Genomic DNA, 27434 nt, shown 5'->3' on the forward strand with positions numbered 1-27434 from the left:
AAAAAGTTTCATAGAAGACAGATGACACAGTTTGGAGGCAGTGAAAATGAAGCAGCATAGTAGAAGCTCTTCAGGTGAAACACTGCCCATCTCCAGTTGTGTGTGTTGATTGTAGTGTCAGCTGATACTGGTCAATCAACAGCAGAAAACTTTGGAATGTTCTGATTAACAGCAGTCTGTTGGAAACCCAAATGCCTCTGCTCTGTATGATAAAGGCTCTCATACCAAGAAGGAAGTTGTGAATTGTGAACAGCCTTTTGTTGCAATTTATGTGGTAGTGGTGCTATAATTTACCTTTCCTCCCCAGTGGTTTTTTTTTTTACATTTTTTCATTATAGATAAACTTCTGAATAGTTCCAAACTTTATGCCACCCATTTATAGGCCACCAAAAGCTTATATAGTAGCCCATTTCTGTGTTTCAGTAGAGAGAAAAATGAATAAAGGATCTGCACACTAACATGTCGACAGCCCACTCTGGCAGGTGTTTGCAAACTGCTCCACCAAAAAAAAAAAAAAAAACAATTCAAGAGATCCTTAAGATCCTTTTTTAATTTTGTTCTGCCAGATAGATTTGCCATGCAGATATATTGCTTGGGGAACAGGAAAATTGAAGAAGCAATAGATTTTGTTTAGTGGGTATCATTTCATGCATCCCTAGATAGTGTAAACAGCATTCGGTGCAGCTAGAATAACACTGGGTATTTTTGAGGTTTTTTTGTTGTAGTTTCTTTTTGTGGCGCTTGGCTACATCGTTTTATTTCCAAATATTGCGATGCATAACTTAATGATAAAACCCACTTTGTTCAATGTTGTATATGAGGTGTTAGGGGAGGGGGAATACCACTGGTGGGAACACATCATGCTCCTTCTGTGGTAGTTTGTCCACCTTTGGTCCTCACCCCGCACTTGCCTGTGGCTCTTTGAAGCTGTCAGCATAAGACAGTGGCCACACCCAGGAATAGTTTCGACTGGCCAGCCAAACCAGGTGAGAGTAGCCAATGGGTCTCTAACCCTTGGTGAGTTAGGAGCTTCCTTTGCACGCAAAGACAGGTTCTAGCACAAGCATAGGCAAACTTGGCCATCCAGATGTTTTGGGACTACAACTCCCATCATCCCTGACCACTGGTCCTGTTAGCTAGGGATGGTGGGAGTTTTAGTCTCAAAACATCTAGAGGGCCAAGTTTGCCTATATCTGCTCTAGCAGATTGAACGGATGAGACTAATAGTGAGTCCAGCAATCAGGAAGAGTTTCTGCACATGCTGTAGAGGGAAGTGAGCGGTAGATGGGGCTCATCAACCTGGGAAGGTAGCCCATCTAGGAGAAGTAAAACTCTGTTCCTAAATCCCCGCTGCCTTGTGGAATATCTTCAGGAGAAGAAGAGGCTAAGGAGTAAACACTGCACAAAAAATCCAGAGCGGAGCCCCTAAGACAGCTGGTTGGTGCCTTGTATGCCTCCTTCTGGCAACTCCTGCAGCCAAGCTGGTGCCAAATGTATTACATCAGTGAGGCCGAAAGAGGGTTCTTGTTGTCTGGGCAGCCCAGGACCTTCATAAACAATGCCCAAGCTTACAACCCAGTGAGATTCATTATTGGGCCTATAAGTTATTTTATACTTTACTTAACTGGCAGTAGCAGGTGAATGAGAAATAAGGAAAATTAGATATATTTGGGAAGAAATAGGTCTGTCTTTTACTTCTTATGTTGAGACTGGAGCATTCTGTAATAGATGATTTTTAAAAAAGTCAAAATGCTACGTATCATATAGCATATAAAATGTACAGAAACAGTGCAGAGATGGGATACTTTTCTAGTATCTAGGAAAGAAAAGAATAATCTTCTCTGCCTTACATAGGAGAGCTGTCTGTAGACTGGATGCATCAATCTGTTCATTTTTAATTTCTGACTTTGCTAACTGTTCATTTTTAATTTCTGATTTCTAACCTTGAAGCAAATGGTGGAATATTAGAACTAATCTAGGAAACACTTTATGTATTTTTAAAACACCCCTAAAATTAAAACACATTTTTCCTGCCTATTTAATTAACTCTTTGGATTTAACAGAGTTTATGTTGGGGTTTTAACTTCATGGGAAGAAAATATGGAGGAAATACTTCTTACAGCTTTTAGAAATACTTTTGAAATTAGGAATTTTCACAAATAGCTTGCTGTGATACATATTTTGGAAAAAATTATTACTGATATCATAGACTTTTGGGATATACAGTGGTACCTTGACTTACGAATTTAATCCGTTCCGAATGCACATTCATAGGTCGAAAAATTTGTAAGTCAACAAAAGCGATTTCCCCATAGGAATGCATTGGAAACGAAAAATTTGAAAAAAAAATCGTAAGTCGAGTAAACCGCATCTAAAATTCGTAAGTCGAGTAAACCCCATCTAAAACCGCCAATGGATGTCCTTCGGATGTTGAAAAATTCATAGGCGTGCGGGCACCTTTTTCATTCGTAAGTCGAAAAATTCTTATGTCGAGTAATTCGTAAGTTGAGGTACCACTGTACTGCTTAACAGCCATCATAAGTACATAATGGTGAAAATGAAATCTTATGCAGACAGATTCACTTTTTCTGGTTTGCCATAGCATACATTAATCATATATGGCCTCTTTAAGACATTATTTTATTACCTCAATTCTATATTCTGTATACAGTCATACCTCTGGTTGCGTTCGCTGCAGGTTGCGTTCTATATGGGTTACGAATGCGCCAAACTCGGAAGTACCGGAACGGGTTACTTCCGGGTTTCGGCATGCGCAGAAGTGCTAAATCGCGCTTTACGCATGCGCAAAAGCGCCGGATCGCACCGTGTACATGCACAGATACGGCACTTCAGGTTGCATTCTTTTCATGTTGTGAACGGGACTCCGGAACGGATCCCGTTTGCAACCAGAGGTATCACTGTATCTGAGCGTACTTTTGCTTATATTACATATATGATGGCTTAATTTTATAATATTAGTACATATGAATTTTATGATTGTGTTATGCACTATTAATGACTGTGGTTCGCTTTAAAATGAAATCCACTCAGTTACTTAGCATTAATTCTTTTAAAATTGTTTTGTTGATAGCTTAATACTGGTGTTTTACCTTGGTTAAAAAAAAATAGAAATATGAGTTGTTTGTGTGTAGCAGTGGTTAAAGATGGTGTGCTAACAAAGGATATTGTGTCTGTGACCAAACAGCAAAATTCCAATAGCTAGTAGAAGAATAGCATGTCCAAGGATTGAAATCCAACAGCCTTCCACAGATACTGACAGGTATTTCCAGTAAAAAATAACTAGTATAGCCTTGCACTTGTTACTCTTAGGTATTTGTTTGTTTGTATTCCTGTTGCAGTGCATTCAGTGTCTCTAGAAGTAGAGGAAGCCTTAAAGGGTCATTAAAATGCACCATTTTTATGCTGTATTTTTGTGTTTTCATTTCTTTGTCACTGACACATTCATTGTTTTAAGTGGCTTCATTGTTTTAGCCCTGGCTGCTGCCATTACTTGTCATGTACTATGGACAGAAGACCAAATACTGTATTGTGTCTAACAAAGCAGATAGCACTTGGCCTAGGAAGCAATGAATTGTCTGTGCACATATGCATCATCATGTTTCCTAATTTGCTCATTGTAGCAATAGTGTATATAATTTTAAAACTTTCTATGTTAATGGAGTTCCCTTAATTATACATAACTTTGATGGGCAAGATTCATTTTCTACTTATTTTTAAAGGTTATGTGAATCTAATCATCTTAGGATCTACATAAAGATTTTGTTTAGACAAGATTATTGCAGTGTGACACAAATAGATCATTTTAGCTTGTCAGGTCACATCTTAACTAACATAATTTAAGTCTAGTTCTGATATGTCTGGTGGATTTGTAAATTCCATGTTAATGATGACATTTGGCCCAGTAAAACTATGCAGAATCTACCTGCTGGGTTAAGAAACTCAGCTCTAATCAGTGTATAAGGAAATAATGTACTTGGATCTCTCACAAGTTGACAAAAAAAATAGAGTGAGGGTTCTTTCCAGTAAAGATTGAAGTATGTTGAAGTAATTATTGTTCAAATAGTGGAATGCCAAACACTCGTCTGTAATGCAAAAAGAGTTTGAAAACATATTGGGTATTACTTTTCATTGTGATTGCAATCTACTTTTTATTTTTACATAGCTTTTAGCAATTAAAGAAATAAATACTAGTTGTGTGACTGAACATCATTAGGATGACTTAAAATTAATCACGCGTGCTTGAAAAACTTAACATGTGACAAGGCAAGGATGTTCCCCTGAAAGTTATAAAGTGCTTTATAATTCAGAGAGCAACGCGAGAGCTATAGGTTGGATATTGAACTAGTGTGAAGTGTATTGATGGATAATGTGCCCATAAATGACTCAGGAAAAGCTGACTGCATTAGAGAACATAGAATCTATATCTTCACAGATGCTTTTATGAACCCTGCCCTCAAGAGCATTATCTCTTTCATATATGGAGTACCTTAGTAAAATGTGTCGTTAAAAAGTTCTCGTTCTTCTTAGACCATCCCTTTTAGTGTCCTGTAGATGGAAAAAGAAAGCCTTTGGCTGTTGGGGCTCTTCTTGCATTACCTTTCCAGTGTTGGAGTTGCTGCAGTGCAATTGCTTTTTGAGAATGACACCACAAGTCCCAGAATATACAACAGGAGACTACATAAGAGCTCTTCCTAGAAACTGCACTGATGTGGAAAGGAACCACAGATTCTCTCATATGGCCCTGGGGCTTCTGACATTGTCTTCTTGATACAAGAAGGGAGAAATTGCAGAAACTCCCACACTGTGGTGGTAAAATAACAAGCGGCCCTTAAGTAAGTTTTACATAAAAGATTTTTGTAAGGGGAAACCTCCCCCCCCACTCCATCAAGATCTGTAGTTATAGACTTAACACTTCCTTGCTGCCCTGTAAATATACACCTCTCTGTTAAATGCAGCATTAGCTAAGGTGACTTTTTTTTGTTTATCCTTGACATTAAAGAAGTGAAACAGTGGATGTATTGGCAGATCAAGCTTCCTGTTCAGAAAGTGAATATATAGATCCAGAAGAAAACATGAGGTAATCTTTGTGAGTTTGTCTGAGGCTAGCTGTGATACCCCCCTGATAGTTACCGGTAGTATCTCCTGCTGATCATGTGTTCCAGTGCATCTGCTTGTTAAGTGCTTTAGATTAAGGCTATTGGAGGATGGTATTATTCTGAACCTGTCTGTGGGGCATTTATTTAGTACCTCATTGAAAGCCTACAACCCTAAAAAAATGGTTTTGTGTGATCACGTTTCTGAATAACTTTATTTGAAAACTTTTTGTTTTGACTTTTTAGGTATTCTTTCATTATGCTGATATACTAACATATTCCATTTGATGTGATCTGTATTTTTCCCTCAGAAGTATTCCTGCATAGGTCGTATTCAGTAGCAGATAATTTTCATCTGCTTTAAAAGAGAGGAAAAAAACAGCAACTTTCCTTGACTAAAGTTAAGCCTATTGGTTGACACCAGCATCGTTTGGACGGAAAACATTATTAATGAAAATATCAAGATCTTCAAGTCTTTCACTCATATTCAGTTATCCTAATCAAGTGTACTGATGTTAATGACAACCTTACTGACTGAGAGTGCAAGTTATGACCTTACTTAAAAAAAATATTAACTTGGCTTGCTATTTTGAGTCCAGCCAATGGTTTTTATTTTTAATTCAGAGAGTCTTCACAAAACAGTAAATGACTCATTTTAATGCAGGATATCCTAGTACACAACCTGCAGATTATGAGATTATAACCCATTTAAAAGCTTTTCATATACCAAATTATTAATAAAGGGACAAACTTCCTTCATACGTCTTCTATGTTATCAGGAAGCTAACTAAAACAAAAAATAAAAAAGCTGTTAGAAATGTACATAATGTTGATCATCTCCGAACCCAGTATGATGCGGCATAATGCATAACTATAGATAAAGGTCAATTGAGCTGCTTTTTGACTAACATTACAGGAATTGGGGACCTAGACTACCATATCAAAGATCCAGATCAACAGAACAGCGTCCTGTGGTAGAGCGGCCCAGCCCCCGCTCTCGATCCACTGAGCGTCCTGACTCAAATCTCATGAGATCGATGCCTTCATTAATGACTGGAAGATCTGCCCCTCCCTCACCTGCCTTATCGAGGTGAAACAGACAACCCAATCAGACTAATCCTGCCCCACTAGCTCACTTTTTATTTTCCCAAAAGCTCAATGGTATTGCCTTTCATCATTGACTGATCACCAGTAGCCGTAGATACTAACCCTGCCAACGTCAACACACTATTTATATTCCACGGGGGATATAATGGTGTGCCTGCCATTCTAATTTGTTTACTAACAATACTTAATGACATAAATAATTACATTTGTTTTGTGATTTCTCATTTATCAGGAATCCTGGGTGATTTCTCACAACATGTGCACCTCATAACTGCCATGTATTTCTCTTACAGAATGAGAAATTGTATGTTGTCATCTGACATCGCTTATGGAATTATCACCATAACATCAAATGAAACTTTTTTCTTTCAAAAAACAGTTTCTTAAATTTGATTGTATTAATTGTATGTACTCTTTTAACCGCTGTTTTCTCTGATTTGCTGTGTGCATGTTCTGCATTGATCCTGTCTTAAGTAATGTATTCCTGATCAAACCGTATTGAAATAAGTAAACTGTTTTTACAAAAAGTACAGTGGACATAGCATAGAAATGTGTGGAGCTGATTGTGTCCACAGAAATTATTTTCTAGCAAAATATTGTGATTTTTTGTCTTTTAGTGGTGAATTAGGATGATTAAGAGCAATAATATTACTCCATTTCAGTCACTGAAATGTGCATCTGCCTTATTGCTTGCCTTATATTCATAGCCGAATAAAACACTGATTCAATATGTTAACTGAATTCTGGAACCATGCATATCTTTCTGCTGGACTTTAAAATATAGAACATATACATACACACAATTTTATGTGTATCTCTTTCTGTATGTGTTATTGCATCTGTGTGAATATATATATATATATCTACATACATCTTCATAGACAATTTGCAGATGCAATTCCTTAAACATTACATGTATCATCCTTTTGCATAATTTTGGCTTTTTCCTCAGATGAACCTTCCTTTTAGCGATAACTATGCCTTCTAAAATGCATAGGGCTGAGCTGCCACAGCTAACAAAGGTTCAACTTGTACAAAAACCATTCCTCATTTATTTGTTTTTCAGACACCTAAGAACAAATCTATCTCACTGTTAATGGTTTCTTTTGCTGTGTCCTGTAGGTCACATGCTCGTATGGGGTCTGTCCAAACAAGCCCATCAGGTACTCCAGTAGCAGGACGCAGGGGTAGACAATTGCCACAACTCCCACCCAAGGGAACACTGGAGAGAAGTAAGTGGGTTTTTTAAAGTTCAGAGGTGTTGTTGCTAAATATAAAAGTAATAGCGTTGAATGGAAACCTTTGCCTCTAAGGTTTTGAACTGGTTTTTGGCAAGAGATATGTTCTATATTGCCCATTACTTGTTTCAATAGCTTTTAAAGCTCTGTGCAGTATTGATTTCTATAATTGTCACCACAACTATAGAATTAATACATGGATCATGATTCATCCTATCTTCATTGCAATCAAAATATAAGTTAGAACGTAACCTGTAAAGTCTTCTAATGATGAACATACAATAAACTGCACCATCCTAAAAGGTTGCAAGTGTTTGTTAATCCCATTCATTTCATAGGAATATCAGCTAATGCAGGACCATAAAATGTTACGCAATAGCCATATTACGTTCTTTGTAAATAAGGATAATTAAAGCAATCTGGAAAAATATAAAGGATGAAATGTGGAGGTGCTTCTATGATGCCAGTCCTAAAATGATTAAACACAAGATGGTGGCTCACCATTATGGATGGACATTTAGCTTATGCTGTATACTATGGTCATATTTTCATTTCTACTCATGTAGTTTCCCCCTTCCCTCCAGAGGCTTGTGGGGAAATGTTTATTGGTGGCTGTTGGAGAAAGAAGAGTGATGGGTGTTTGTATTGCCAGCCAAATGGGTCATGCTGCATCTGCCCACAGAGGTGAAAAAGACCCACTTTATAAGCAGTTTGCCATCTGTGAATGGCTTGACACTACCTCTCAAATCTAAAGTTTCTATGCTGTATCAGGCATCTGGTCAAAATATGAGACCTGACCGATGGAGAGACTTGGCTACTAAGCAAATTTTTCTTGAGTGTGATAGACTGTCAGATCCTGGCAACAGCTAATTTTAATTGTTTAGGTCTCGCGTATGCTTCAATTATGTTTGGTTGAATCATGCTTTCCACTGTTTGAGTCCTGTTCAAAATTTTGGGAGGGAGCATTTTTATGCTTATAGGACATAAATATAAAATACACTTTCAGCATTTACAATTACTGTAGACTTCTCAGATAGTTTCATTGCCCAGATGAGCACTCCTTCCGCTGCCTCCAAATAAAGATCTGTTTTATGCCTTTTGTATACTTTTTTTTTGGGGGGGGGGGTTAATCCCATGCTTTGGTACCCCTTTCTGTTTTACTATAATTTCCCCCAGACAATGGAGACAAGGAGACAGAACTTTATGAAGGTCTGTACAGAAAGGAGGGTTTGTTTTTTGCTATAAGCCTTTTTATTCCATGGGAGGATTTCTAAGCGGGGCAGGTGGGGGGGGACCTCTGCTGTAATTGATGCTACTGAATTGTATAGATTTTACCCTGACTCTGAAATATTTTACATTAGTGAGGCATGTACCAACATCCACTGCACCTTTTGTAACCTAGCTTTAGATAAATAGTAACAGAGCTATGGCACTATTCAACACCTTATCTTATTCAACTCTATTGGAGTACATTATTTAGTACCCTTTGGAATCAAGGATCATATAGCAGGTTCATAGTTAAATAGAATAACAAATAGTTACATTGCAATCCTAACCATGTCTACCCAGAAGTAAATCTTACTGAATTTAATAGGGCTTATTCCCAGGTAGGTGGGTTAGGATTGTAGCCTAAGACTGAATTTACACATACACATGCTCATATGTAAGGATAAGCAGTCAAAAGCAACCTGACTCAGTAGGATGAGAAAAGAAAACAACATCCATAGATCAGTTTTGATGTAACCTTTTTTGGTATCCACAACTGTGTTATGAAGCACTCACTAAATGCACCAGCACCAGTCACAGAGAGTCAATATTTCCTTGTCATGTGATTTTCCATTTTCTGTGTATATTGGACTTTGAAAATTTAATTTCTTGAAATAGTAGACTGTTCAGGGATCATCACCCCAGTTTGTGTTGTATTTTGTGTTTTGAAAACAATTATAACAGTTAAACGTTAAATATCAGATGAAAATATAGATATGTCTGATTGAAGGTAATAAAGTTCACTGTTGTTCAAAATGCAGACTAGTTAACAATGGGAAGTAGTCCTGGAACGAAATTACTTTTTGTAAGAACTGTGCCCTGATATCTGGACTGTGGTAACGTCATATTAACTAAATGGCATTGTATGTATTATATATATATACATTCACCATGTTCCAAAAATCCACTTAGACTTACACAACATGCTTGAATTATCTCAGTGGAACGGATTTTACTTTGAACATAAGTTGTCTTATCACAAAAATCCCTTTGAAATATTCCTCTATTTGAAAATAAGTTTGTCATATGACATGACAAACTGGCTAGAAAGAACAAACCCCAAATTAACTTTATCTCATAATACTACGCACATAATATACAAGTTACAGGTAGGTAGCCGTGTTGGCCTGCCGTAGTCGAAACAAAATAAAAAAAATTCATTCCAGTAGCACCTTAGAGACCAATTAAGTTTGTTATTAGTATGAGCTTTCGTGTGCATGCATACTTCTTCAGATATCTGAAGAACAGGAGTGCCTGGCGTGCTCTGGTCCATAAGGCCACGAAGAGTCGGACACAACTAAGCGACTAAAACTGGAAGGAATTTTTTTATAATATACAAGGAACATGCATTAGTTTGCATGCTGTATGTATGTTCTGTTTCAGCACCAAGCACATCATTAACACTAAATATGTTTAGTGGTATTTAGCAGTTTTATTGTTGACCTGGTACCTGCCATTGAATATTACTGCAATGCTATCCCAGTCCAGATAGGGGTGTAGCTTGGCCACCAGTCAAAGCTGACAGAAGGCACTCCACACCACTGAGGCCACTGAATCCATGTAGTAATGGATTCAGTAGCACCCCCAAGCTACGTGCCTGCTCCTTAAGAGGGAGTGTAACACCCTCAAGAACAGGCAGTCTCCCAGCTATCCGGTCTAGGGAACTGTCACTGACAGTCTGTCTTATCTGCATTGAGCTTCAGTTTGTTGGCTCTCATCCAGTCCATTACCAAGGCAAGACATCTAGCACATCCACTGCCATTCCTGTAGATGGCAAGGAGAAATAGAGCTGCCCTTTGCCTGTGTCTCTTTCCTGCCAAGGGTCATCATATACTGTGTACAGTTCTGTTCACCCCATCTCAAAAAGGATGTTATAAAGCTGCAAAATATGAAGAAAAGGGGCACCAAAATAGTGTTTGAGCATCTTCTTTACAAGGAAAGGTTATACTGTTTTTGACATTTTACTGTAATTGAGAAAAAGGTGATGAGGGGCATCATCAAGTTGTTAATATTATGTATGGGATGAAGAAAGGAGGAAAGGAAAAGGTTTTTTTCCCTTTCTCTCATAATGCTAGAGGATGCTATCCAATAAAAAGGATTATGAGAACATTCATAAATACAAGAGAAATTACTTCACACAATGCATAATTTCCATATTCTACTAGTACAATTTGTGGTGATGGCCAGTAGCTTACTATGTTATCCTGTTGTTGTTGTTGTTGTTGTTGTTGTTGTTGTTGTTGTTGTTACTACTACTTCAATTTATTACCCACCTTTCATCATCAGGTAACAACAATTTAAAATCCCATATTATAAAAGGTTAAAACAAATTACAGTTATTTGAGCTTGATTGCAAAAGAGATATAATTTCTAGTATGCAGACGTATGTCCTAAAATGTGAACACTGGCTCAGAAAAGGAAAGTCTTGATAAGTAGTTGTTTTTACTCTGTTGACATTATTTGTAGCACATTCATATACTTTAGTGAAACTCAAATGATGCAGTGGAGCAGTTACAAATGACATTATGAGAAGGACGTCATTTAAGAATTAAGTTGCATCTCAAATGTAACTGTTGTTGTTGTTTAGTTGTTTAATCGTGTCCGACTCTTCGTGACCCCATGGGCCAGAGCACGCCAGACACTACTGTCTTCCACAGCCTCCCGCAGTTTGGTCAGACTCATGTTGGTAGCTTCGAGAACACTGTCCAACCATCTCGTCCTCTGTTGTCTCAACATCAGGGTCTTTTCCAGGGAGTCTTCTCTTCTCATGCAGTGGCCAAAGTCTTGAAGCCTCAGCTTCAGGATCTGTCCTTCCAGTGAGCACTCAGGGCTGATTTCCTTCAGAATGGATAGGTCTGATCTTGCAGTCCATGGGACTCTCAAGAATCTTCTCCAGCATCATACTTCAAAACCATCAATTCTTCGGCGATCAGCCTTCTTTATGGTCCAGCTCTCACTTCCATACATCACTAATGGGAAAACCATAGCTTTAACTATACGGACCTTTGTTGGCAACGTGATATCTCTGCTTTTTAAGATGCTGTCTAGGTTTGTCATTGCTTTTCTCCCAAGGCCCAACTTGCCAGTTGTTCCTTTTATCTCTTGACTCCCTACTTTAGCATTCCAATTCCCTATAATGAGAAGAAGAATATAACTGTATATTATTATTTATATCACTACATAATTCTCTCTAATGGCAAACTAAGGTGGTGAAGCCTTTCTCCTCCCTTCTTCATGCAAATGAGTGGAGCCATCACTACCTACATTTATTTGCGGGGGCAGGGGGAGAGAAAAAGTCTGTGCACTCAGAAATGGCTAGTGGGGGAGAAGAGACTCTCTGAGCAACAGCATCCTTATAGTTGACCTTCCAAAGCTTTAGTAATACGTTCTCCTGTACCCAGTATCTTGCCCAATACTATACAGTCATACCTCGGGTTGCGAATGCTGCGGGTTGCGTGTTTTCGGGTTGCGGACCGCGCTGAACTCGGAAGTACCAAAATGGGTTACTTCCAGATTTTGGTTTTTGCGCATGCACATAAGCTCAAAATGATGTCACACGCATGTACAAAAGTGCCGAAACATGTCACGCATATGCGCAGACACGGCGCTGCGGGTTGCAAATGTGCTTCTCACATGGATCACGTTCGCAACCCGAGGTATTACTGTACAGACTGGAAAAAACATCCTAACACCATCCCAAAAAACAGTGCCATTCTAAAGGAATATAAAAAGAGAGAGTATAGCAAATGGAAGGCTGCTCATGTGGTAGGACTTAACCTTCTCCACACTGCTACCCCTGAAAAACCTCTTTCCTTTCATAAGGTGTATCCCCAGCTCATATTATATTATGCACCATTCCAGAACGTTCCCCAACTCTCGAGGGAAATTTTTCACACAACTCTGAATCCAACTCTGTTGCTTTGGAAATTAGAGAAACATGGGCCTATTTCTAATTTCCTAGTAGGTAGGATATTAGAAGGTTTTCTGTTGCCCCCACCAGCACTGTCCATATTGGACAATGTGATTTAATCAGGCTTTGTGCTTGTGAGGCTTATTGTTGGTGGATGAGGAGGATGAGCTGCATTGGAAGGCTAAGAGGAGGAGCAATGAAGGGATCAAACTGGCCCTATAGACATCTGGTGCCCAGGGTCTAGAGACAGCCCTGATACTTCCCTTAAAAAGGTAAAGGGACTCCTGACCATTCCCGGTAAGCTTGCAATGTGGGATAGGTTTTGCAATAGGTGCAATAAGAAAACTGTTATTATTATTCCCAATAATAGAAGGTAAAAGTAAAAGATAAAGGACCCCTGGATGGTTAAGTCCAGTCAAAGGCGACAGAAGATCAGTGTATGACAATAACTAAATATGAATGCTAATAGACAACATGCAACATAAACTACAAGTAATATAGCTCTACACAAACACAATCTAGTAGTTATGGCATGAACTTGCCTTTCCTCCCACTAACAGGTGTGTGATGTTTTTCCTCACAATCTTTATGGCAATAAAAACAGAGAGTGAAAATTAGTAATTACATAAGAGATGACACAGTGTTCTTCCCAAACCACCCAAGTGTTAATACACAGAAGCAAACACAATCCTCATGTATCATTTGCAATAATAATAACTGGGTAGTTACACACAGGGCTTCACACTTGTTCTACTAAAATCTTCTTAAATTCATATAACCCAACAATTATATCAACAAAGGTAAATAATAATGAATTACAGGGTCCACAATAAAAACAGTTATTTATGTGCAGGTAAGGGAAGTATCATGGGACGCAGGTGGCACTGTGGTCTAAACCACAGAGCCTAGGGGTTGCTGATCAGAAGGTTGTTTGTATTTGTTGTAATCGTGATTCCATTTTCCAAATTTTCACACTGTTTAAAATGAGTGCATTCCTATGGACAATTTGTTGGCTGCTGGATTTGGGGGGGGGGGATTTTACCCACAGGCAGTCTGATCATGACCTGTGGGCTTTTGCTTACCTCACAGCAATTGCCAAAACTTTCCCATGGCAGAAGAGGCATTTGGCTGGATCCTTAGGAGGGAGGGGCAAAGGAAGGGCACCTGGCCGCAGCCCAACAGGGGATCCCCCTAAGGGACCTTGAAGGGTGGTGATTTCTGTCCAGAAGCCCAGCTCAGGGGCTGACAGGCCATTGCGCCCCCCTACCAGTGGCCAGAGGAGGTTCGTCAAAAGTAGTTCACACTATGGTAAACCCCAGCAGTGGTCAACCTCAACTGCTAAAATACAGCTCATTAACAAGCAGGCGGGCTGGTTGGTCACATGGATACATGCCCAATGCCTACCCTAAACCTCTTGCATTGTAATCAATAAAGTTACAGCCTAATTGAACCCAGCATAGATTGTGTGTGTGTGTTGTCATTTGCTGCCTGCTTCTGCACACCCCACCCCCACAGCTACAATGCACATGGGCCTGCAGTGTACATTATATAAGACTGAAAGGACAATATGCAACAGGAGCTATAATATTTTGACTGCAATCCTGTATGCCGTTAAACTGTTTAAATCTTATGGGACAGATGGGATTTAAGCAGTCTGTCTCCAAGATTACAGTCTTGAAATGCACTTGAAGCTGGGGAGCTCAAGAGAAATTAAGTGAACTCAAGCCTGGTGTATGTGTATGATCCTCCTTGCCATGGAGTCAGTGATCCCTGTAAGGTCCTGTTTTACCCTACCCACTCTTGGTGCAAGCTAGTTAAGTTTGGAATAATTTGGGATGGAAGGAGAGAAACAGGGTTCTGATTAGCCCTTTCAGTATCACTCCAGCAATGGGAGCTGCACCCACATTAGGAAAGAGCACCCATTAAATGTTTAGTCTAATTGCTTCATGGTCCTGAGAATCAAGCTTTCAACTTTTGCCTATTTCCATGCTCATAGTGTTTAGAAGGGAGGTATCTGAAAAGCTGCAAAACTCGAGTATATTTTGCTGGTGTTTCTCTCTCTCTCTCTCTCTCTCTCTCTCTCTCTCTGTGTGTGTGTGTGTGTGTGTGTGTATGAGCGCATTACAACAAGAATATAAACACAGGTGCAAATCTATTATGCTATCTATACAGAAGAAAGCAATGTTGAATTTTCATCGTTGAGTTTATTTAAAGTGTGCAAGCAGAATAAAACCTAGTTAATCTAATCAAAACAATAAATGCAAATTATACTATTAAGGAATTAATGTGCCAAATCATTTATTTATTTGGCTTTTTTGCTCACAATATTTATATGTTGCCTTTCTGCCAATGCTCTCACAGCTGCTTACAGTTTAAAACAATGATGGCCAAACTTGGCCCTCCAGCTGTTTTTGACTACAACAACTCCCATCATCCCTAGCTAACAGGACCAATGGTCAGGGATGGTGGGAATTGTAGTCCCAAAACAGCTGGAGGGCCAAGTTTTGCCATCACTGGTTTAATATAGTGGCAAACACTCTAATGGATAAAAGTACAAAATGGAAAAAGAGATAGGAAGAGAAGAGGAAAATAAACTGTATGGGGACAAGCACACTAGTGGAGCAAATCCAGTGCCCCTGCCAGTGTGTTTCCACTACCCCACCTTGTGCTTTGCCCCTCCCCCCCTCTTTCATCTGATAAGCAGCTGCAGGAGGTCAGTTAAGCATCTCTGCAATACCATGCCATACACTACTGTTTCTTTCAGCTTGGAAGAGAAGAGAGGCAGTTGAAAGAGATGAGGAAACTTACATCTTGTTTTGTTTTCAAAAGAGTTGGGTTGCCTAACAATCATTATAGCATCAGACCTTTCTTCTTGTTGGCAATTCTGTTCATGAAGTCCTAAATTTAAGAGGTAGTTTACACATAGGAAGTTTTTTCCTGCTTCACTGCTTTCCAAGTATCACAGTTTATCTGCAAGTACAGTATGTGCAATCCAGTACACATTTACTTTGTGTAAATCTATTGAACTGGATGGGATTTTCTTCTGAGTAGAAATGCATAGTACTGTATAGCACTTTGGAACACTAAAATGTCTGAGAACAGGATGCTGGACTAGATGGGCTATTGGCCTGATCCAGAAAGCTCTTTTTGTGTTCTTATGTCCTTACAAAAGATTAAACCAATTTTTGGTGAATGGGTATATCAAGACTATAAGCCAAGCCATTAAATACTGTAGATCCTTCATGTTCAGAGCCAGTAAGTCTCTGAGCCACAGACAGTGGTGACACACAGCACAAAGACTATAATCTTCATGACTTCTTGTGAGCTTCCAAAGTCTTCTGAGTAGCCACTTTTGAAAATTTTGATCTGATCTAACAAGGCAGTTTGTCATTAGCTGGCAGTAAAACCAGCAAGGAATTCCAAAATGTGCATTACATTAAATATTACATTTTTTACCTATTTTGGGACATACAAGTTAGTTTGAATTGGGGGTGGGGGGAGAACACCATTATAAATAACTAATCCCGCAATCCTAAACACATTTATCTGAGAGTAAGCCCCACAATGGGACTTATTTATGAGTAAATATGCATAGGCTTTTGCTATAAGCAAGCCTAAATAATTAAGCCAAATATAAATGAGCCTACTGCTACTAAGTCAACATTTGTGTTACTGAAATAATTTTTATATCCCCCATATTTTACCCCTGACTGCACCCCTTCTTCTGTTGCCTCCCTTATGTCAAATTTTAGATGTAAGATCCTTCATGCAGAGGCGTAACAATAAAGAGCCATGTAAATTGATAGCACTAAAATAAACATAAATAAAACTGCTGTTTTTAAAAATTATATTGGCTCTGTATTATATTTGCTTTTTTGTAGTAGGAAGCTCTAAACCTAAACATACTTTAATCCTTGTAAAATACTACATAGTCAATGAAGAATAAACAGAACCTAGTTTTGGCCCTACCAGTGATTGTATACTACTTTAGAGTGAACTTCGTCAAATGATGTTAGGTATCTTATAGAGGTTAATTAATGTTTCTGACAAGCTCTGATTTCTTTTGGTTTACGCTAGAAGTTACATGGGAAGACCAGCAGAAAAAGGTGAATGGTACAATAACTGATGACAAATCATTGCCGAGAAAGAAACATCATACTCAGCCAGGTTTGTCAGGGTTTGGAAAACCACCTGAAAGCATGAGACTATAAAATTGTTACATTTCATGCTTTTGTAATGAGTGTGTGCTTAACGTACCCTTTTCACTTTGTGATTTTTATTTTTATTTTTAGTTTGTAGCAATTATTTAGATTAGTCATGTGGCACAGTTTCTTTTTTAGAGTAGCGAAAATAGAGCCACTTGTGTTAGAATGCCCATTAATTAAAAAAACATGCTTGGCTTAAGTTAGTAACTTTTTTAAAAAAATGTTCCATTCTTTTGTCCTAATTGATACATTTTAAAATCAGGAATTCAAACATGGGTATTAAAACATGGGAATTCAAACAAGGGTATTAAATAACCAAAGCCAGGTAGGGTTTTAGGAGGCTGGTCTGGATTATTTTTACTATGGGGAAAAGGGGTATTATGTGGTTGTAAATGACAAAGTGGCAAAGGAATATGGAGCCAAAGGAGTGTCGGGGAGTGGGAATGGGAAAGAAATAGAAAACAAGGTGTTGGTGAAAGGGGTTATTATGAAAGCAAAATATATAAACAATGGTGTTTGGAAGTGAGTGGATTGTAAGAGTCATGCTGAAAAGGAATCATCTTTCTCTAAGAAGATGGGAAAACAAGCATGCAATAAATAGGTAATCTGAATGGCTAGAAATTAGCCATTGTTACATTTGAAAGCTATATAGTTGGGATTTGGGGCAGACAGGGTGCTTATTTGCTGAAAGGGGTGTGAATGTGAAGATCTAACATATGCTGTGTTAGATGTATGGATAGTGGGTGATATCCAACATCAAACTACTTTTGCAACACACTTTGTCTCTTTCCCCTACTGCCCCCAATGTGATACCCAAAAAGGGTTCCAGAATCTTGGGGGAGCCTCTGGAACAGATTTTGGAAATATGTGCGGGACTGTAAGGAAAGTAGAGGAAGGGGAAGTCAGTTGCATCAGCTGGTGCAAAGTTGATAGCATTCCACAAGTTGTGAGTAGGTTAGAAGGCCTGACTATTTGTGCCAAAAAGATGGATCCAATATTCCTTAATGATTCTGTCAGATTGTATTTACTTGAATAGATGAGCAATCATTTGCCAGGAGGGATCCATTTGATTGAAAAAGAATTATTTGCATTCAGTTCCTTGCTTTTTCTTTCAGGTCTGCAGCTACCTCCTCCTCCTCTCAAGGATACATATGAGATTGTAAAAGTCAAGTTTATAACAGTGTAAGGGAAGCTTCCTTTCCCAGATAGTGTTACTAAAACTACTCCATACTCTTGTTCTCTCAAAATGTCCCTCTGTCATCACTTGATAGTACTTTTAGATGTGGGTTATAAGTGAAATAAAAAAGATAAATACTGTCAAAGTACTAGCTTTCCATTCTGTGAGCAATTAATTTATAACTCAACATGGAGCCCTGTTTTGAGACCAATTCAGAATTGCCAACCTGCTTGCAGATATAAGTTCTTTGTTTATGTGTTGTTAGTACCTTCTTAAAGACCCCATTGACCTTTCTGTGCTCTCTTAATATAACTTCCAAGTCTCATGATCTGGAGACATAATCATGTTTGGACATGTTTGTGGAGTAGAAACAAGGTTGCCTGATCTATAGGCCCTTTTTAGATCAACTGTACATAGGTGTGGAGACATGATAACTATCTATAAAGGTGATTATAAACTACATTACTGAAGATCTCCCATGCTTTTGAGTGACGCATAACACATTACTGGACTGTGCTGAAAGAGCAGACCAGACTACTTATACCATAGGAGGAAACTGCTTGTTGCAACTTTATCTGGAATATGGGCGTTTATTTAACATTTGCCAAACTTTTGTAATCTTAGTAATTGACCACTGTAAAGTGTTCCATTGATTACTAATGCTCAGAACATTCAGGTAGCATAAGATACAGGCTTCCACTGACTATCGAGCATGTGATGTGGAGAGCATGTCCAACTGTGGTAGCTGCACCAGCTGCAAGAAAGATTCTAAGTCAGGGGCCTTGCACATTTGAGGCATCTTTCTCCATATATTCACCAGCTGAAATCTATGGATGATGTTCTGTTGACAATTCCTTTATTAAGTATTCAAAATGGGAATCTTGGGGATAGGTTCCACCCAACTGATTGGTGGAACTGATGGAAAGCATTATTAAAAATGGAATTACCATCCATATAGAACAACAAGTCTTGCTGAAGGAACACCAGTGTAGCTTCCAAGAGAATATATCCTTCCTGACTAACCCTTTAGAGTTATTTGACAGTATCAATAAGCATATGGATAGGAGTTATCCAATCCAACAATGTATACAGTACTTAGATTTTCAAAAAACTTTTGATAAAGTCTCAGTTCTCACAATAGAGGGGTGTGGGGTTCCCCAACTATATGTATTGGGACCTGTGCTTTTTACTTGCACACGAATGACCTTAAATTAGAGGTGAACAATGAGGGAACCAAGTTCGCTGATGACACTTGGATAAAAACAAAAGGGAATTTCAAGGAGCTCCAAAAGGAGCTCCCCAAACTGGATGAATGGACATTAAATGACAAATGTTGTTCAATTAATACAAGTGTAAAGCGATGCACAGTTGGACAAATAATACTAACTTCACCTATGCAATGATGGGGTTTGAACTGGTGGTGACTGGGATTGTAGTGGATAGCTCAATGAAGATGTCAGCCCAGCAAGTGGCAGCTGTGATAAAGGCCTAATTCTATGCCAGTGATCATTAGGCAAGGGGTTGAAAATAAATGCCAATATCGTAATGTCATCATATGAATGTATGGTGATACTATACTTTGAATACTGTATACAGTTCTGGCCACTTCATCTCAAAAAGGATATTGTAAAGCTGGCATAGGTTCAGAAAAGGGCTAGCAACATAATCAAGGGAGTGGAGGAATTCTCATTCAATTAAAGGTTACATTTGGAGCTTTTTAGTTTAGGGGAGAAGATGAGTAAGGAGCAGAGACAGGACAGCTATATATAAAAATATTCATAATGTGGAGAAAGTGGATGGAGCAAAGTTTCTCTCCCTTTCTCATAAAACTAGAATGAAGCTGGGTGAATGTAATTTGCTGCCACAAGATTAGGGGATTAAACAAATTCATGGAGGATAAGGCTATCAATGGCTACTAGCCGTGATGGCTATATACTGCTATCAATATTGGAGGCAACATGCCTCTGAATACCAGTTACTGATAATCACCAGTGCAATGAATGCTGTTGTGCCAGGGCTTGCCTACCCATGAAGAATGGTGAGCCATTCATCTCAGGTGGCAGATCTGGGCCTGGGGGGAATCAAACTCTTTGTATTTTAAGCCACTAATGTGTATGGAGCCTTAGTCTGCTAAGAATATCCCCTGCTTCATGCAGCTTCAGTTTGTCTACTAAAGAGCCAGGCATTTGGGGAAGAGGGCAGGCAGAACCTTGATGGGCCAGATGCAACTGTGAATTAAGATTATATTGGGGCTGATGAAGTCTGATAAGATTTTGAATATATGAAAGGCTTTTGGGATTCACAATTATTTGGTAATTTATGCTGACTTTTATAAAAGGAGTGAAAAGCTACCAAGGTCAGTTGTATTGCTTTAAATGGGTAGTTCTGAATTTAGTTTCAAATTGTCTAATGCCACATTTTGGACTCCCATACTGTTTTTGCTTCACTTGTATCAGTTGCTAATCATTAAATCAGATGTATGAAGTATGTGATTGAGGAGAAATATAATTTCCTGGTTAGGGTAGAGCCATGCATGATCTGAATTCTATCTTCCGGTAAGCCCAATTGCACTCGGTCAAGCTGCCAGTTTTCACTTACCTTGTCTTTCAGCTTTTACTTGCTTAGCTTGATGAATAGTTCAAATATATGTATGCATTTATTCAATTAATATTCATTCTAATTGGGCATTCTAGAAAGCATGGATTCCCCCCCCCCCCAGAAAACGTGATGTTTTTCACTGCTTTCCTGCTATGTAAGGAAGATGGTTCATCTTCATTGAAAACAGACAATATAAAGTTTCTAAACTACTTAATAATGTGAAAATGAATAAAAAAATCAGGGCTAACATTTAATTTTATCCCAGAATAAATCTTTAGGTAAGCTGAATATTCGTGGACTGAACACATCACCTTCTTTCCTCTTTCCTAGCCACACTGGTTCGACAGCTTAAATACTGCTTTTCTCCCCCGATCACTAACATTATTTTTCTGGTCCTTTCTGGTTCAAATGAATATTTTGTTCCTTTTGGTGTTTCTTGTGTTTTCTTTTTCCCATTGACTGATTATGCACTGCAGGTTTCTTTCTCAAACAATTGTGGCCCTTTCCCTCAGTGTCAGTTTTTCCTTCTGAGTACATCCTCTCACGTCCATCTTCTTTGTGTCTCTGTCTGTCCATTACACAACGTGATAACAGAAGAAGTGGACTCATCAAGGAGAAGAAACCCAGGTCTGTCTCTTCTATTGGTTTTCTCTGTTCTACTTTCCTTCTAATTTGTCCTGTGATTTTTGCCATTACATTTCTCACATTTCTCTCATGTATGTCTACATACATAACTTTCTTTCCCTTATTTTGTCATCACTAGAAAAGAATGAAATCTTAGGTGTTTGCTATTTGATTAATTATTTTGGATAGGGTACAAAATATACTGAAAATTAAAGCAGGCATTTTCATGATGTATTACATTAACAATATGGGGGAGAAAATGTTTTCATTTGTATTTATTTGTATCTGGCTGTCACTATATTCTCTTTATTTAGATGTCTAGGTAATCCTCACAGTTACAACTCATCTAGAAGATTTATGTTTAAATTGTTAGCTGTAGGACAATTTGTTAATTAAAATACTCTCTAGCCATAGTGAAGAGGGTCATTGGCCACAAAACTAGGTTGAACAAGATCTAAGTACTTCAAATAGCAGTCACTGGCTAGGGAAATTAGAAAAATAGCTGATGTAAAAAGGATTAAAGGTTCACAGAAGCCCAGTTCCTCCTTATGTGTTTTCTAGTACAGAATAGTAGGAAAGTAGAGTGGTTTTATGTGCCCATTATTAATCTGAATTATGCCATAACAGAATAAAGGGGAACTCTATGTGCACATGGATAGAATTCAGAGGAACAGATCTGTTAGAGGGCAGTATGAAACTTCTGTGTCTGAACATGCTACCCTTGTAACAAGCTTCAGCATATGATAAAACTTGCACAAGGTGCCTCTGAACATCTCATTAAATAATATACCACTTCACCTTTTGTAGAGGGTTAATGGTTTCCCACACATGGTGCTATTCCTGCTTCTACCTAAGTGGCATGGTTCACATTTGCACCTTTGTTTATTTATTTATTAAATTATTATACAGAACTGCTTGATCATAAAAAACTTAAGTGGTTTACGGAAATAATAAAACAATAAACTTATTAGTATAAACAATTAAACCATTACACACTTCTTAATAGTTCTGCTGGTAAATAGATTAAGATTCTTAATCTCTGGGTTGTGGGTTTGAGCCCCATGTTGGGCTAAAGATTCCTGCATTCTTGTGGGTTAAAAAGCAACTGCTTCTTCATTGTACGATATTGGTCTTTTATACCGGCTGGCATGCTTTGTTCAAATAGAAGATGTTGGGAGATTGCTTTCTAGGACCACGTACCCGAAATGATCCATTCTTCTTTGTTCCATGGCTGTTGTTTTTTGTAGCCAGAAGTGGGGAACACTGCTGCAGCTGCTAGTTTTCCTTCGCAGTTCAACAGCAGCTCTCAGATCTAGGGAGCCTCTCTGGGTGGGCAGGTTGAGGGAGAGGGAAATCTGCTGAATGCCCCTCAGCATCTCCGATGCCTTGGTCAACTTTTCCAGGAGGGCCTTGACATGACCCTAACGCTAGTATGTTTTGGATACTTCATTTACAATTAAGTGGTGTACAAATTTTGTTAAATAAAGTAAAATAAAATAGTATGACTGATAGCTCTTGGTGGACTTCGACTTCCCATGGTTTATAAATAAATGAAGCAATTCTATTGACAAGAAGCTGGCATGAAGCAAGCCAGTATAATTTAAGCTGGTGTAAAGATACGCCTGATCCAAACCCCATTCGGCAGCAGGGCTGCTTCTGCTGCTCTGCCTAAGCCTGACAAAAAGGAAACAAGCATTTAAAATACTGTTCCATGCTGGGTTACCAATTCACATTACCAAGCTGAGTGGGCTTAGGAAACACTCCTCTCTGGTCATGCCCCCAAAACACTACCGGAACACCCCTTTTGGGGGGACTTACACCAGTTTCGTCTCATTTAGGTTTGGTTCAGCCAGCTGAGCTAGGATGAGCAAGTTACACTGGTGTATCTTCAGCTGAGCTGTGACTGGACACTTAATGCCACCTGAACCAGGAAGCAGGTGGCTGAGCCAGAGATCTGCTTCATCCTAAGCTTCTTAGCCTGGAGGATCTTGTGTCGGATTGCCCCCATAGTGGCTAACTGGTTGCACATCATCTGAATGCAGTATGCTATCTGTCTTCTACCAGTTTTATCCAATTTTTATCAAGGTTTGGTATAAACTTTGCCCACAGTTTCTCTCCTAATGAAACATCAAATTATATCCAAAGGTTTGTCAGATTCCTGCTTTAATGCTGCATCTTTATTTTAGTGGTGTGTAGTACCTTGGTACTTACTTATGCTCTTCCATTGATAGATGTTGTGGACTTTATTACAGAGCCTCTTCATTCATGAATACTCTTCTCACTACTCTTGAATTGTTCCGTTCCTGGTCTATAGCCCTGTTACATTATCCTGCCTCAATTGCACACATAAGAATATATCATTTATTAGGGTGACATACATTTTGCACTGTTATCTTAAGGAAGTATGAACAGTTACTTCATTCTCTTTCTTGCAGCACAGTAGCTGATAAGCAGAAACACTTAGATACCCCACGTAAACATCTGTGGTACTGTATCAGCAGTGCTGATGTTTAATTGTGGTTTGGGGTGTGGTAGCATAGCAATTGGAAAATACAGCTTAGTTGGTGGCAAAGTGCTTTAGGTTCAAGACAGTTTTTTACTGTCTTCTTTGAATTCAATAAGTTGATTAAGCCAAACAAACTTTGTTTCTCCAAAATATATCAATGTGTATGGACTACTCAAAACATTTAAAAAAAAAAAAAAATTCTTCATATGAATAGGTTTCATGAGTCAGGTTGTGATTTTTTCTTACTCAAAATATGTGTTTCTGATTTGGAAATCTCACACCTCTATGTGGGATTAATTGGATGAGAAATTGTGCTTAGAAAAATGTCAGAAACTATCTTTAATGCAGCATCTGTTTTAATTCACCTACCATCACCTCATCTTGTTTCCGTTTTTCTAAAAGCAAAAGCTTTAAACACAGTCTAACACAGATCAGTCTTCTTCAGCCTGAGGCCCATGTTCCCTCATGGGCAACCTGGGGGGGGGGGGGTCACATGCCAGTGAAGGGTCCAAAGGGTGGTGCATATGGCTCCTACCTTTGTACAGTAGTCAGCAATCCAGACACACATAAACACACACACCACCTCCAGTGACACAGGCAAGAGGCATTATTACAGGTCAAGGCAAAAGCACTCAAGGAGGGATCAGAGGGTGGCCAGTGAGGAGTGAGGCGTGGTGAGACATTAAGTCATTTTAATGTGGGAAGGGTTGTCTGACTATTCAGCATTGAATGAATAATATGTACTACATTTTCAGAATGCTTTAGCATTCAACAGTAAAGCTTTTTGCAGCACATGCAGATTATAAACTACAACAATGCCGTTTTGAAAGTCACTGTAAAAGATAAACCCCTAATCTATACTTGGTTACTGCAGCTTATTCACCAACATCATGGCTAATTACCTTATTAGTTGAACTGTATCAGGAAGCATTGCCTGTGTCTTAAATTGTACATGCAAATTTAATTCTGTCAGCTCGTAATGTCTTGAGTGTTTGATGGGTGACCCTGCTCTGCAACTCTGAGCACTGTCTGTCCTGTGAATTGAATGAGGTAGTGTCTGCTAGAAAAATAGTCATAGTCTGCTTTCCAAATAGAAACTGCCTCATTGAATTTTATGCACAGGGAATCGTTAAAGACAGGGTATTGAGCAGTGATGTTTTATATAAGGATCACTGAAGATAAGGGGAAGATTATTGTGGGGAAGCACCATAGTGATCTATGTTAAAGTATATGTAAGGTTTGAAAGTCATATACAAGAACACACTACTTGTTAAAACAGCTGCAATTTTCTGGATATTTATTTACGACAAATAACGCACATTAGAATCTCCATTTCACATGAGTTACATTGAAAGGTGGGGAAAATATGCGTTTTTTAACCACCTTGCTTGTAATAATAATAATAATAATAATTTTATTTGTACCCCGTCCTCCGCAGCCGAAGCCAGGCTCAGAGCAGCTAACATCATAAAAATAACACAGTATACATAAAAACAGGCATCAATTAATTAAAATACATCTTAAAATTAATTCAGACAAATTAAAATCACATCTTTTCAGATTGTTTGAAGTATGAGCAGCTCCAGTTGTTGGATTTCTTATATGTATAGAAACGCTTCCTATGAGGCTAGAGCTTTGTTCTAGTGAACAAAAATAGCACTTTCTTCTTTGATATATCTTGAGTTTATCTTGCATCAGCATTTCCCATTCACAGTAGGTGAACTACTAGATCTTGCTTAAAGCGTTCTTGTTTAGAGAAGCCTTCACAGATGCTTTGAGAGTTAAGGAAATTTGAATCTTATTTTAGTATTTTACCTTTCGTATGCTTTTAAGTATGGCTGTAAATTTTTCTTGATTTTAATTGACTTCTGAAAAACGTTCAAAAATCGGAACACTTCCTTCTGGGTTTTCGGCGTTTGGGAGCCTATTTGTTCTTCAATTAAGTCGTTCAAGAAGCAAGGTTCCACTGTAGTTACTTCTAGGCAGGGATGTTAAATTGCAAGTGGATGATCCAATTTTTTTTTGTGGGCCTGTTTGGCATGGTAGCTTCCATGCATTCTTGGTTTTTTTAGTCACGGGTGTTCTGTTGCTTGCCATAAACCCCATGGGTGGAGCTTGATGGAACAAATGCAGAGGGCTTTGTTTCTAACTTTTTGTACTTATGCACTTTTTAAATAACAACAAAAATGTTAAGGTTTGCAAAGAGGACAAGAGCAAGTGTTACTAGTCTTAGTTACCGTGTTTCATATGGGCATTCATTCCCATTGGTAGTTGCTTTACTATTATTCTTACTACTACTACTACTACTACTACTAATAATAATAATAATAATACTGAGTATTCTTTTCTGACTAAGGCTTGTACAATGAAGTGTCCTATGGAACCCTAATAAATTAAGGTTTCTAAAGTTTTCCTCTGTCATCTTCTGTTGCAGATTGTCTGCTATAAAAACCTACTTATGAGATGTTTATTGTCAATCTACTTGGCCAGAGTAAAGTGAGAACCTAATAAAACTCTGGCACTTACTTACATTTCTTTTATTTTCAGTGAGCTGTAAGGGGATACTGTGTGCCTAGTAGTAGCATTTGACTATACTGGTTGGTGCTGATGATTCCAATGAATCTGAAAGGTCACATGTAATAAACTGTGGTTTTCATAAAGGGTAGGAGATGACTTACTGCATTTTGAGCTTAGAGAAATAGAGCTACGCTCTCACACACAAAAGGTTACACTCCGGCTATTTATTCTCCTAGATTCTACTTATTTTATGAGCCATTCCTTTGCTGCTTGTAATTCCTTCTCCTAATAACAGTGTCTTTTGGAGGAGTTATGGTTTCCCTTTAGGTGTGTCATATTTCCAGAGAAAAAGGGTATTGTCTTTTATTTTAGAACAATTTCTTCTTACATGCCTCATATATACTGCAGTTTATACTCCAGACTGTTTATGAAATATTGAAGGCTCGTGGTCAGGTTACCCAGATCATCCTCCCCTTTAATAGCGAACATAGGTGGTTGAGTGCCTTTTGGTTTGGAAACAAAATATTACCAAGCAATAAGGTAGCATGTTCTGCATATTTGTGGGATACAACCCATAGTTATTAAATGCTTTTGAGATGGACGCCCAATTGCATGGTGGGAAAAGTTGTTTAACTACATCATGATGGTTCATTACAGTTGAAACAGAAGGGTTAAAAGTCTCATTTGTCATTTATATCATTGTTGTTTTTATTCCTTTAAAACTGTTCTTCCACTCTGAGATGGTTTTGTTTCCAAAGGCTAAAAGATTCTCATTGCTAAGAATTTGTTGCAGCAAACTTGCATTTAGCAGGTAAATCTTACAGACTCACATTTTGAAGCATTGACATGTCTTTTAAAAAAATCATGTACACCAATGAGGGCTGTACCATGTGATTTTTCTGAATGCACAGAAGAGATGAAATAGCAAACCCACTACAGTTTCCTGTTATTTAAATCAGGACTGAGGAATCTCAAGCCTGGGGGTCAAATGCAGCCCTCAATGCCTTCTTATCCAGCCTTTAAGAGTCTTCCCAGGCATGGCCCATCCTGGGGCCATGGTCCTCATGGTCTTTCATCTGTCTGAAAGGTGTCCTTGAACTATGGTGATGCCTCTTTCTTTGCCTGGCTGGAGATTAGATGTGTTGTGGAATGATCTAGCTTTTGAGTGAGTA

The 27434-nt window shown here is 38.5% G+C and overlaps 1 protein-coding gene across 7 annotated transcripts in view; it reads left to right on the forward strand.

Annotated features, from left to right (window-relative positions):
* The window catches only part of RIMS2 (regulating synaptic membrane exocytosis 2), a 355451-nt gene that overhangs the window by 246046 nt on the left and 81971 nt on the right, over window positions 1–27434 (forward strand). For 3 of the 7 annotated variants that reach the window (XM_033155724.1, XM_033155722.1, XM_033155723.1), the window contains 4 exons: window positions 3206–3280; window positions 5021–5098; window positions 6031–6204; window positions 7344–7453. In XM_033155724.1, the coding sequence (XP_033011615.1) occupies window positions 3206–3280; window positions 5021–5098; window positions 6031–6204; window positions 7344–7453 (437 nt within the window). Of the gene's footprint in view, window positions 1–3205; window positions 3281–5020; window positions 5099–6030; window positions 6205–7343; window positions 7454–21209; window positions 21243–27434 lie in introns of all 7 variants that reach the window. The other 4 variants (XM_033155716.1, XM_033155717.1, XM_033155715.1 and 1 more) reach the window with 3 other exon arrangements.

The sequence above is a fragment of the Lacerta agilis genome, chromosome 7 (genome assembly GCF_009819535.1).
Source record: "Lacerta agilis isolate rLacAgi1 chromosome 7, rLacAgi1.pri, whole genome shotgun sequence".
In the NCBI taxonomy this organism is placed as follows: Eukaryota; Metazoa; Chordata; class Lepidosauria; order Squamata; family Lacertidae; genus Lacerta; species Lacerta agilis.